Genomic DNA, 13,722 nt, shown 5'->3' with positions numbered 1-13,722 from the left:
TATTCAGAGAACTTTAGATCTAGCCTCCATGGATCACATCCTGGAAAAGCACAGTATTGTGAGTCTCACTAAGGCGAAAATTGTTCCAAAGGGAAAGTAGAATAGCATATTGAAATTAAAGTAGGAAGTACTGATGTGCTAGCAAACATTTCAAACCCCTTCCTTGTAGAGCATTTTAATAACATGGTAATGTTTATGTGAAGTGAGCTTATAGTGTCACACTTGAATCTAATAAAGTGGACATCCATCATGCTGTAATAAAGAGAAGAGCTTCTAATTAAAGTAGGGCATCATTTGCAGGATTAAAGTCATTTAACGTAATTGAAAAGTGTTAATACTCTATTTTATCCTCTTCCATTGGTATCACTTCAAGGGTAAAAACATTTTAAGGTGAAAATGCATCTTGTGTCTTTAATTGAATGTTATTACCTACTGATTGTACCATGTTGAAGCTGTTTAATTACAAACCTGGAAAATTAATTACCATATTGAGAACCAGATCCCTGAGGGTTAGAATGGTCTTTTTTGGCAAATAAATGCAACGTAAAAATTGATACCTACATGGTTTATAATCAAACCTTGAAACGTAGCTCAGTGTGATTCACTACACCCTCGTGTTAATCTTAATTGAGCATCAGTGAAGTAACACAGGTTACAGTCTCAATACACGACTTGCCAGATTTTGCAATGAGACACCATAGAACAGGTGAGTTTCCACATACTGTATATCATTGTACAAATCTGAAGGACAGTATTTTGGTCAAATTAGGTGTGGTGCACTGAACATACATGACTTTTCACCTTTGCATGCCCAGCTATGAGTTATTTCTTGGCTTTACAATGTGTGCTTCTGCTATTACTTGAGGAACTGTAAGCAGCACCACTGTTAGTGTTCAGAATAACGTTATGTAGTCATGTTAGCTGACTCCAGTAATTGTAGAGCATTTTTCATTGTGAATCCATTTCTCGATCCTGTTTCTGAGCACAACCAGCTGGAAGGGAGGGGAGCTGTTCCCTTCTGAGTCATTTTTTTGTGCCAACAGCTGCTCCTTTGTTCTCGGTAGCCTTTTCGCCAGAGCCTAACAGCCGCCCGCCAATGAAATGCACCAGATCGGGGCATGTGTAACCTTTAGACTCTCAAAATTAAATTCTTCCTTGAGATAAATTCAGTGGTATTACATCAGGGATGACGCTGTTCCCCTTGTTTGCAACCTAGTACGCCACCATTGTGCCCAGATGAGCAACCCAACAGCTAATTAAAACCAGTGAAATTGTAAAAACATTTTAAAAGGGGTTATACTCTAATTTAGGACAAGTTATAATTCATAGTTATCTGGTCTTTGAAGGAAGGAGTCATGAGACTGATGAGCTCTTCCTGAAGTGTGGAATATTCACTGCGATGTGGTACCTCTCAAGAACAGATAAGCCCATGCCGAAGATAGAAAGGACAGCCTCCCCTTTCTAGTGCAGCGATGAAGAGCAGATCTTCTTCCTCTTAAGAATTAGGAGCTTGATCCTTGCACTGTCTTTTACATTGTGTTTCTTTTTAGACTTTGCATAATGAGTGATAAATGGTGTCAAGCTCAGCCATATCAAAATTCTCTGCTTTCTTGTAAAATTTAGTGGAGTTTTCATAATACCCTCATTCAGTTGGTGTCTGTGCCAGGCAGAGGTTATTCTGAAAGTTTCAATGCAATTCAGAAAACAGGGCAATTTTTCAAGACCCACTTAGCCCTGTAGCCTGAAATTGTTTCAGAATTTTCACACTTTTTTTTCTTATTGGATCTGACATGTTTACTGGGTGCATATTGATTTTTGAGGAAAAATTTGCTGTGAAAAATTTCTTGAACGTTGACATTGAAAGGGGATAAGGGGAAAAACTCACCCTAGGGTGACAAGTAGCCTGGTGGGTTAATACAATTGTAACGATACTTGGGTGTCGGATCTTATTTAAAGCATATCTCTCTCCTTTTATTGCCAAAACCAGAGAGATAAAGGTGTGAGTTTCACTTCAAAGCAGGATTTTTTAAAGTCCAGGTTTGTTGCTTGTCAGTTCCAAATGATTTTTTGTGAACCATTAAGGTCTACTGCAGAAGAAGCAGACCTACAGAAAATTCACGTAATACCCTATCCTATACTCTTAGATTTTCTTTTTAGCCCATATAGACAAGCTTAAAAGTTAGTAGGGAGTCATCATTAGAAAGCACAGCCAAGCTATACAGAGCTGCAGTAATGACTGAAAGCTTATCACAGCATGGTAACAGTGTGTTGGGGTATTCTTGATACAAACAATTGTATTTTTCAGAGGGGCTTGTTGAGTTGACATAAAAGCCGGACTGGAATTACTGTTGTTTAATTATTGTTTAATCTGTTCCCCTTTCTGTCTCATTGGGCAATGCTGCTGACCTTTCTGTTCACATTGCCTCCCTTTTCCTGTTCTTTTTTATTCACATCGAGAGCTGTGCCAGACGGCATAACTTTTTCCTTGAAAGCACAGCCTTCACCACTAAAAGCTTTTCTGTCCTTTTCTGTATTATTGATTCATTCAGTCCTTCATCATATGCAATGACTGCTACATCCATTCCAGTTATTCTTATTGACATCTCTCTTTTCTCCAATCCAGCCCAAAGGCAAAAGCTAATCCCCCTGTTTTGTGCTAACCGTTGTCTTCTCCTACATGAAATATTTTTTTCTCTCTGATGATTTCCACATCAGATTTATACTCTTTCTCTTCACCCTCAAGGCTCCATGCTGCTTTTATCCTTTGGTATATCTCAGTTTTAATTTCCTTTTACTTCTCCTTTAAGATCTCACGTTCTGCCAGCTTCTCCTACTTTATGACCTGTTTGTGTCTTCCTCCCAGCTTTCCTTCTGTGCCACGCTCTTACTTTCTCCTTTGCCCAGAACATATTCACAGCCAAACAATAGTGCTGTGCTCCCTCAAGTCCCCAGGATTCAATTCTTTCTGCTAGTTTTCTAATGTTTACTGTAGTATTGTGTCCTCCTGGTTTGACAGCCAATAAGTATATTATTTCAATTACATTTAGAACAGAGATGAATGTGTCACAAATACAAATCACTCAAGTGCGATTGTTGGAAAATTTCTCCTTGCCTGGACCCCCAGCCAGAATACACCACTGTGTGCTGTCAAAGGGCTGTTTCTAATTTAAACTGCAAGTTGCCCAAGGCAGGGAAAGCTAGCTCTATGTGTTCGTAAGGTCATAACCACACTTACTTTTTCTTCTAGCTTATATATAGTACTTTTAGGGAAAAATCATTGCCTCTCTAGCTGAGGGAAAAGTGGTGCTTTTGTGTTTTGAATTGATGTGAGATGAATTGTCTTTGCAGAATCTACTCTTCCCAAACCAGCCTCTCCAACCCAACAGCAGGTATTCAGTGTCACCAACCGGAGACCTCACTATTACCAACATTCAGCGGTCTGATGCAGGCTACTACATTTGTCAAGCACTGACGGTTGCTGGAAGCATTTTAGCAAAAGCTCAGCTGGAGGTTACTGATGGTGAGCTATGGAAGTTCCTATTGTTTTTTCCTGTCAAAAGCATTTTAAAAGTGATGTAAATAAAGGCATATAAGAGCACATAATTCATGCAAGTAAACAGACAAATACAATGAAAGGGTTCTCTGTGCAATTCTCTGTGGTATCAAAAAGGCATCAAAGTCTAATTTGCCTTTTGCTTGCTTTCTGGAGGTTCCTCAATAATACAAAAAACCAGTACAAACCAGTTTAGAATAGGGTTGGTGAGAAAGCAAGTGTCTCGGTTTGCTGGAGCTAAGGTAGGACTGCGAAAAATATTGTGAAGAATTAATAGGTTTGTGATTAAAGCAGTGAACTGGGGTGCAGAAAAATCACGCTCAATTCCCACCTCATTCCCAGTCTTCAGTATTATCAGCTCGTTTGGCGATGTGTTCTTAGCTCAATTAAATCAACACAGTTACCTTGAACTTACTGAAGTACTGTTGGTTTAGAACAGCTGCAACATGTAGACCTTTATTCCCTGTGTCAATAAGGCGCCAAGATATTTCCTTACCTCAGAATTGTGTTCTAAGAGTTTCTCAGTATGGATAGATGCTAAAAGAGACATGTAAATGTGTAGGTAGGGTTTTCAGGAAAGGAAAAGAAAAGTATACATGATCTCTCTTGATGCTTTCCGTTTCAAAATTTTGGGTTTGAAAGTTATCCTGCCTTGAGGTTTACTTCAGTCCATCTGAAAACATGAGTCCCATTGATAGCTCTCTTCATTCCATTGTGGATAGAAGGCAGTTTGCATCCTTTAATGTTAGTGAAGAAAACAACAGAATTCCTCTTATACTAGGAGATTGTTGCATTCCCCAACGTCATTATTCCTTATCGTAACTGACTCATTAAATATCTCCTGACAGACTTTGATGAATTTTTGCCATTAAAACTGTTGTTATATGCAGAGGTCTACTTTTACTGTTCCCTTAGAGACCTGCCTGCACCATGAAAGTTTGAAAAGATGTCTAATTCTGAATAATCTGGCTTTTCACAAGAACATATTCATCACAAGTGACAGGTAGAGAGGTTCAGGCTCGTGTTATAGAGGTTTGAGCATTAATTTGATGCCTTTTCTTTGTTTTCCAAAAGCTGTCTATATTTTTATGACAAGGGGAGATAATTTCTGCCTTATCCCTGCATCTTTACAAGCACATTGCTTTTCTGTAAAGTAGTTTCTGAAGACTAAAGGCTAACCTTCGCTCTGCAGTCTCTTTAAGTCCTTCCTCTCATGGTCTCTGACAAAATGATGCATTTTCATTCAATTCAAATTTAAATGTAGATTAAAAGGTCATTTTAAATTAATGGAAAGGCAGTATTTTTTAATATCTGTCCATAGCGCTGCCTGATTCAGTGCCATGACTGTGATTGGAATAAATAGAACACACAAACATTGGCTAAGAGGACATTGAGCTGTTAATGGTTGCACCTGCTGATGCTGTACAGATTTACTGCAACAGGGGCCGAGAGGATCAAATCAGGTTCAAGGATATTAGTGATGAGAAATTCTTCCTTTTGACAGACAAGGCCTGTGGTCCATCTTTATCTATTTCTTGGCGGGGGGCAGGGGGGAGGAGGGGAAAATAATAAATCCTAATGACCTCTTTGGAATTTTTGTTAGTTTATTTAACGAGTCAACAGAAAGCTCACAAAGGTGTCCCTGCTAAAAATGCAAACTCAACTACAATTAATTGTGATTAAAGGCAGTGTGCATTCCACATTGCTAGAGAAAGCATTAGCTGGTGGCTCTGCTGCTCAAGGAATGCAAGGCCTGCGTTCTTCAAACACTTTCCAGACCCCACTGTCAGCATGATCGTTATGAAATAATACAAGGTTGCTTTATAGAAATACCATTGCATCCTTGAGTCAAAGGGCAGGTGAGGTCAGGAGAAAAGTGCCAGAACAATATTGTGGAACTGAGATTATATAAATAAATGTACCATTAGATCGCAGATATTTTTTTAATTGCTTTCAGTTAGGAAGTTAACCATAAATGTCTAAATAATCTCTTTTAGTTGATTCTGAGCAGAAGTTATGGAAGCTAATGATTTTTATCAGTAGGGAAATCTAATTTAATGGTTTTAAAAAATATAATAAAAGATAAACACTGTGCATGCTAGCTATATACTTAAGCATTAGTGTTCTAGTTTTTGGCTGGTGATTTCAGTTTTACTTCATAGCCCAGAATTTTTCTGTTTGGTTAATGATTTAATAATAGTGGCGAGCCATCTTTTTCATTTTGAACACATTTTTGTTTGATCCAGAGTAATTTAGATCCAATTGAAGTTCCAATACAGAATGAAAACATATGTCATGTGCAGAAAAACAAGTGCTTAATTACACCATATATAGCAGTGTTTCAGTTGTTACATTTTTGCACTTACAAGTCTTTACTGGAAATATTTTTAACTCAAGTGTTCACATGAGAAGAGATTACTAGCTGTGATGAAATGTGCTGAGTTGAGCGATAATTTTGCTGATTATGGACTGTGCTAAGAGCCTTCAGTGTATTTGAAATTCAAATCTTGTATTTTCTTGAAAGGCTATCCCATAATCCGCTGTCTAACGAGCATCTGGAAAAGCAAAATCATTTTAAAAATTGAGACAATCTTAGCAATCCTTTCAAACTCAAGACGTGAACATGCAGTTCGCAGTCTGTAAATGACAAATCATGCAAATAAACCGAGTGCTTCCATCTAACTATGTCTGCGCTCAAAATAAAAAGAATAGTTTACAATTAGTATTTGATTCCATAAATTTATCCATCATGCACAGAATCTTTTGGAGAAGATCTCAGTTTCTCCAAACCTAGTCATTATTTATATTTATTAATAAAAATTTCGTCCACTGTATGCTCAACTGTAGGATCGGCCTAGCAATGCTAGTTTACCCAGCGGTTGCAGTTTAGGATGAGTAATGGAATGCAGGGGCAAGCTTAACCTCCCTCAGTGGATGGCAACATAAGAATGAAATGTTTTAGGATATTCAACTAATTAAAAAGATCTCATTTATAGGCTTTTGAATGAAAGCAAATGGCTGGACATACAAGAGAATTCAGAACAGATGTCAAAAAAAAAAAAAAAAAGGAGAGAAGGAGTTGTCAGCATACCTCAACAGCTCCCTTTCCATTTGGAATAGACACTTAAGGCATTTTTCCCAAACTCCTCTGCTATTTTTTGACTGTAGGTCTGTTGAATGTTCTGGGATATGTCTCTCAAATCCTTCTGGAAGAATTTAATATCACTCACAGTTTACTCATCTGCAAATCTGGCCACCATCATTCCTGTCTCTGATCAAATATATATTACATATTTTATAGCAAGTGTGACAGTTTCAAACAGGATAAATTCAGAACAACTTCACAGCCTCTTGTGAAGCTCTTCCTCAAAAAAGACAGAGGAAGCGTTGGTGTCTGCTTTTCCACCTCTCAGGAGAACACCCTGCCCTATCATGCTATCATGAGAATTTTGTAATTGGGTAAACGATCTTGCTTTGAGACAACAACTTGTATCTGATTTTCCCCATTAATTCACCAGGAAAATTTTTGAAATGCTGATTTTGGAAGTGCCAAAGTAAAGACTTCATTTTTTCATTCTCTTATTTTAATTTCCTGTTGTAATTTGACCAAATTCCACCCAAATTTAAACATGGTTTGAGCAGATCCAAGTTGTATTTGTAGTGATTAAACTGTTCATTAACAAATATAATTTGTCCTTTTCTGATACTGTGCTCAAAATTTAAGCCGCATTTTATCACAAAAGGAACCTGATAATTTTTCAGTTACCAGAATATGTGAGTATATGTCTTCTGACAGTTTCAAAACCATTTTTAAAAATTAAATTAATTTTGAAATCTCTTTTACAACGCAAATCTGTTTTATCCACAAAAAATATTTATGTGGAACGGATATAAAAGTTTCCTGCAACATAAGCAACATAAAATGTAAATTAAAAATTAAAATGTTGCAAAAGAAACTAACAAAACCCCCTTTTTGTGGATATTTTTCATTATGGCTCTGTTCCTCAGAATTCTTATGATGTATCTTTTTAAACTTCTAACCGAGTTTTGAGTCCTTGTACTGGAGCCCTGCGTAGTAGGAATTCAAGCACGTATACACGTTTTAGAGAAGATTTACAAGTCATACTTGTGAAGACAATACAGTCGTTCACAGATCAGTGGAAACCCTAAGTGTTCATTTAACCTTTAGCCTTAGTGTCATGGAAACCTGTAGTGGTCTCTCACCCATAACACCCTTGAAAATGAAGATTCCTTCTGGCCAGGAGACTTTCAATTACACTATTGATCAGAGCTATTTAAAGGATTATGAGCTCCTCATTTGGGCTGTAAAAAAACTAATTACATGCCAAAGAACAATATCTGTATGCAGTAGGTTTTGAAAATACCTACATTGCTACACATATGAAAGGCAATTAGATGCAGCAAATAACTGCAATGGAATAGTTAGCACCTTAAGTAATTCTTTTTCCTTAATTTTTAGCTACCTAGAAAACTCGGATTTGCTGTTTTACGTTAAATCTAAATGAAAACTTACACAGCTGAGATTTTGTTTTAATATACTCGTGCTGCAGGTATGCTGATAGTAACATATGAGCTGAGATCAATTTTTATTTCACCAAATGGCTGAACTGTGTGTTCATAAGGAATCTTAGTGAGATCAAAAATTTCATATCAAGGTGAAAAGGCATTACATTTTCTCTTTTCTTGTAATACACTGTTTCCTGTCCTGTCTCTGCATTCAGTGGGTGATAATTCACAATTTCCAAAATAGCTTTCATGTTCTGATGTTAATAAATGATCTGTATTGGCTTTCTATTTTCAGTTTCAATTTCAATAAATGTGATGAACTCAGACTCCAAGGTGCCACTAACACTAATGATTCTATACGTTGTTAACAAAAGAAGGTAGTTAGTATTTTCGCAACATTACAATTTCAGAAACAATTATTTTGGGTATAAAATCCACCCCTAACATCTTCCTAGTATTTTTTATTTATTAAGTAATGTAATGGAAGTGCTTTGGATCTGCTGAAGGTTCCAGAGGTTTGTATTTCAAACAGCTCAAATACAACAGAAACCATATTGCTTCACAATAATTTATTTTCACTTCATTGTTAGAGTCAGGTTGTGTATGGACTATAATGAACCAGATTATCATCTAGAATAAATGATTCAAACTCATTTGATATCAGTGGGGGCAAGCTAATTTACACTGGTTTAGGAGCTAATCCTGCCTGTTACAATATTTAATACCAATCATATAACTGTTCAGTTGTTCCAAGATTTAAAACAGCAGCAATGTGGCAGGTAAATATATAAAAATGAATTCTCAGTTCTGATATACTGATTTTATGCAGGAGTCATAGCCTTGTTTATATTCAAGCATTTCACATTCATTTTGTGCAAACAAAAGTTGCATTTTGCTGCTTAACAGATGGCTCAGAGAATAGGTTCAACAGCAGAGTTATTTCTGAAAAAATTGGTCTTTCAAGAAGAGTGAACATGAGCATTTTACCTCAACTTCAAGATATCCCACTGGTCGTGGAATGAGGTTTATACACAGATATGCACTCGCTAACTGGTTTTGGAGTCCTTTAAGCACTATTTCAAGCGTGCAAATGTAAATTATTAGAGGAAAAAAAGTTAAGAGAGGTCATGGCTTTAAAAGGTGATGAAATGATTTGGTAAGCAAGCTGTTAAATGGCTTGATTGAGTTTGAATTTTTCTCCACTGGGAAGAGTGGTAAAGTCATTTAGATCACTGAGGTTGTGTTAGATATTTTTGCTGATGAAAACTCACAAGTTGAATGTGAATGGGGGATGTGGTTGGTACCCATGCTAGAATGGCTGCAATGTTTCGCTTTGAACTTTAACAGATTTTCTCTTTTAAGCCCTAAATCAGGTAAGCAATTAAGCACATTTTGATGTGACATTAAACATGTGCTTTAAGTGCTTTCCTAAATTGGAAGAAATGAGAGATATACCTCAGTTCTTTTCTGGATCAAGATCTTAATTTTCATCCAGTCTTAAATGAGTGTCATGATCTTTGCTAACAGAATTTTATATATCTAGGTGTTGCAGTGGTGTAATAAAATTCTTACACAAACGCTTTTCAAATATACCAGTTAATTGTTAACATGTATCTGTGGGTCTTCCAAAAAAGAAAGGTTTTAGCCTTTTAGAGGCTAACCTAAACCAGCCTGTTAAAATTGGTACTGTGTCAAGAAAAGGGCTAGCTGCAGCAGAGGATCCTTAAAGGTGTGGATGCCAATGCATGTGTCACTGTTTAGTCTTGACAGATAGGCCTCCACCCATCATCCTGCAGGGGCCGGTCAATCAGACACTGGCAGTGGATGGCACAGCTTTGCTGAAGTGCAAAGCAACCGGCGACCCCCTTCCTGTCATCAGCTGGTTAAAAGAAGGATTCACCTTCCTGAGCAGAGACCCTCGAACATCCATACAGGATCAGGGGACGCTTCAGATTAAAGCTCTGCGGGTGAGTAGCGCTAACAAAATAAGCGATACGTGGCTAGTCTTGAACTGTTGGTGTGTGTCTCAAGCAGCTCTGCTGTCTTCAAAATTAACCTAATTGTCTCTTTTACAATGAAATTCTCACCGAGTCCACATCCTATTTCATTCTTTGACGTTGGGGGGGGAGGGGAGAAGAGCCAAACTACCATCAGATATTTCTATTAGAATTCCCTAAACATTGATATTTAAAATTTTACTTATGTTGCAATGGAACACCTGAGTTGGGGATGGATAGAAATACAAACGGACAGGCCTTCCTTATCTTTTCAGTTGGTCTCACCATGAAGCCACTCGTCTGTTGTCTCTGTTAAACATTAGGGCAGTTCATTTTCAACACCTGATCATGATTTTCTAAGGAGCTATTGTGCTAGCAAGTGATTTTGGAGTTCATCAGGGTTTGGCTGTGCACTTTCTCCATCAATGAGTCTTGACAGTCTTGAGCTGGCTGATTTATTCCAATGTCACGCTTGCTGGAGATGTTTCATAAGGCTGCGAATGGGAGAAGACATCTAATACTGTAACATATATGCAGACGGATTTCTATTCAAAACGGAATGCCTATCATAATATTTACATTTTGACACGTGAGATAATAGGATATCTTAAAAGTACAAAGAAATCTTATAATATTCCAAATAGTATAATGTCAGATTTTGTTGATAAACATTGCTTTACTAATCTTCGTTTGGGCTTTTAATTTTTTTCTGTTCAAAGATAAAAATGCATAGTTGTTTGTGTTTATGTGGACAAGCATGTATATAGAAAAATAGTAAGGTAGATGTCGTTACTTGTCAAGAACTTAAAGACAATTTCAGAAACCATTTAATTTCATCAACAGTAATTTCTGCACTTAGCTTTGCCATACAAAAAAATGTCAGTGAACATAGCTACTGAGGACAAGACATGAAGTGCAGTTTTGTTTTCTGATACCATCTCATCAGTGATCGTAGATGAATTGTTAACTTCCTTGGAACAAAATGGAATTTATTAAAAAATTTATGCTAGCTTTCCTAGAGTAAACAATTTATCCTTCCTCCCTGGGCTGAAGGCAGGTTTAGGCCATGAAGGTTAATGCATTTTTCCTGTAGAGCTGGATTAAAGAGTGCGCTTGAATAGTCAAGATTCCCCAGTAGTGTTAGAAAGCAGCAATTAAAGGTGGAAGCTTAGTGATTTCAAACAAACTTTCAGGCATCGATGATGGGCTTCTGTGGAGCGTCCATGAGGCAGAAGCTCCTGGGATACCTGTCTGCATGCAGCTATGCAAACAATGAAATTGGTTCTGAATCGTGACAGCGCATTAATCTCGCTGTTAGAGGCAAAAGGTCTGTAAACGAAAAGAAAAAAATTGCTTGCAAGGGGAGAAGAAAACAGTATTAGTAGTGAGTGTGGTTTGGAAAGACATGAAGCGTTTATTGATCCTTAAGTGGCTCATTCACTAGTAACCGTTTTTCCTTAAAGGCTCAGAAAGACATTTTTTATAAACCCCTCGATTGCAGTAATGTGCACTGTTTGACTCAGCCTTAAGAGCAAAAAACACACACAACCATAAAAACCAGATTTCTCCTGTACCTTGCCATTTTTATGAATTAAATATGGATTTAAATCTGGAGTGTTTAACTTTTCTCTCAAATGTGTCTAAGCAAGGGCTAGCAACACTTCCTAAGCAAAAAATGGCCATGAGATATGTCCAAGTACAGTTACATACCCAAGTTCAAAGAAAACTCATATTTATCACCCACGTGTCCTCAGCCTTCTTCCCACGCAAATAACAATCACTATCACAATCATAAAAGATTTCAAGACATGGGTAAAGATGAGCCACTACTATTTAAACCTTTGAGACCATCCTCTTCTGCTATGCAACTTTCTTTGTGTGTGTAAATCAAATTATTCAGGAGTCTGCAGCAGTTACAGTGAACCATGGGCCACAGTCATACATGTGAACCTAGAGATTTTTCTGATGAGCCAACCTTCGCTGTTGCTCTGAGGAAGACAACTAAAAACTTACATACGTGACTCATTCAGTACCCTTTCAGACAGGTCAATACTGATGGAAAACTCCCTTCTGCTCCGTAAAAGTGTACACCACCAGAATTAGACACCTGCATTAACTAAGGAAGAAAACTGTTTCTTTTACCGAGTAGCAAAGATTTTCCACTCAGCTCCCCTGTTGTTTTTTCCATAGCACAAAAAAAGTATAAATAATTGATTTATCAATACACTATGTCTGTATCTAATCCATCCACAGTCTGGAAGTTAGATAATTCACCATAACTTGCAAGAGGCAGCATATCTCCAGCTTGCTTTATATGTTGAGTTTGCCTTCTGCAAGTTACTCTGTTGTGTGTACCACACACTTCATTGAGTATGCCATACCCCATCTGTCACGGTAGTACACAAATGAAGCTGAGAACCATAGCCTTGAGAAATATTCTCCATTATCACATAATGAAGAATTATATATTTAACAAAACCTCGGAAGAAGCGAAATAAAACACTACTTCAGAATGCAATAAGGTGCTCTCCTCTGGAAAATCTGTTTCTTTTCTAGAGTCTCTCATTTCATTAGCAATACCTCTATATTTTGAGTCTCTGAGGCCTTGTGAGGGGGTTTTAGTTATTACTTGTATTTCACAGCAAAAGCACCTCCTAAAATGCAAGTCATGCTCATTCGGACTATTGAACTGGCAGTAATCGGTTGCTTCTTGCCCCTAAGAATGGTACGCTGCAGTCCCAGTGTATCTGAAGAAAATACCATCAAAAGTCAAACACGACCAAGTTAAGAATCAATTAAATTATATATCAACAAGTAATCTAAAGAACATCTCAATTATTTGCCTTGGCATTCTTCTAGAAGAGTGAGGTATAAGCACTTCTCTATAGTGCCAGTCTTCATTTAGCAGAACACCCATTACAATTCCTTAAAGTCCAATAAAGCTTCTTGAATGCAGTCCTATTTCCGTCAAGTCATCTGATGGTGAATATAATTCTTCTCTTTTATCACTAGAGTCAGCACTCTCCCTCTTCTGCATCCATCTCCAGATTACCATGCTTTATACATAGTGTCAGGAGAGCTCCTCTGTATGTTTTGTGCTTTGTGAAGTTACTGTTTTCCACCCATCTCTGTAGTCTTCCCTGGTTCCTGTCTCAGAAATCTTTACTTTAAATTTAAGTAAGGACAAGCAAAACACTTGGCAAATTTTCCAGTAGAACCATTTACACAGCAATGAGATTAATATTGACAATATAACTCAAAATGGTTTCCTCAAATCAATTTGAAATATATGAACTGACAAGGGAATCACACCAGTTTTGAACAAATGCATTTTTTTTTTGCTACCAAAGGGCCTTGTGAGCCTGAAATAAAATCCCATGTGAAACAGAAGACAGGTAAGCGTGGTGTAGGATCTGATGTAACTTTGCCATTTGAAACTGGCTTGGAGGACTGTCTGCGTAGAGAGAACCACTGTTAAGGCTCAGCAACAGTATTTGTATGTGGGGTGGCCTGTATGAAATGACTTCATCTGTCATAAGAGTCTTAAGATGATGTAACAGCTTTCCTGGCATTGGAAACTGTATCTCTGGGTCATGATGGGATAATGAACAGGGAGATTTTTGTCCTCTAAGAAGTTAATGGCTG

General features: G+C 37.4%; 1 protein-coding gene across 17 annotated transcripts in view; it reads left to right on the top strand.

The window, feature by feature from the left end:
* The window catches only part of ROBO2 (roundabout guidance receptor 2), a 1,122,909-nt gene that overhangs the window by 1,013,703 nt on the left and 95,484 nt on the right, over window positions 1-13,722 (top strand). For all 17 annotated transcript variants that reach the window (XM_074599504.1, XM_074599494.1, XM_074599464.1 and 14 more), the window contains 2 exons: window positions 3,349-3,520; window positions 9,842-10,047. In XM_074599504.1, coding sequence (XP_074455605.1) covers window positions 3,349-3,520; window positions 9,842-10,047 — 378 coding nt within the window. The remainder of the gene's footprint in view (window positions 1-3,348; window positions 3,521-9,841; window positions 10,048-13,722) is intronic.

The sequence above is a fragment of the Larus michahellis genome, chromosome 1 (assembly GCF_964199755.1).
Source record: "Larus michahellis chromosome 1, bLarMic1.1, whole genome shotgun sequence".
Classification (NCBI taxonomy): domain Eukaryota; kingdom Metazoa; phylum Chordata; class Aves; order Charadriiformes; family Laridae; genus Larus; species Larus michahellis.
The sequence above is the reverse complement of the archived record's forward strand: the minus strand, read 5'-3'. Positions and strand labels throughout refer to the sequence as shown.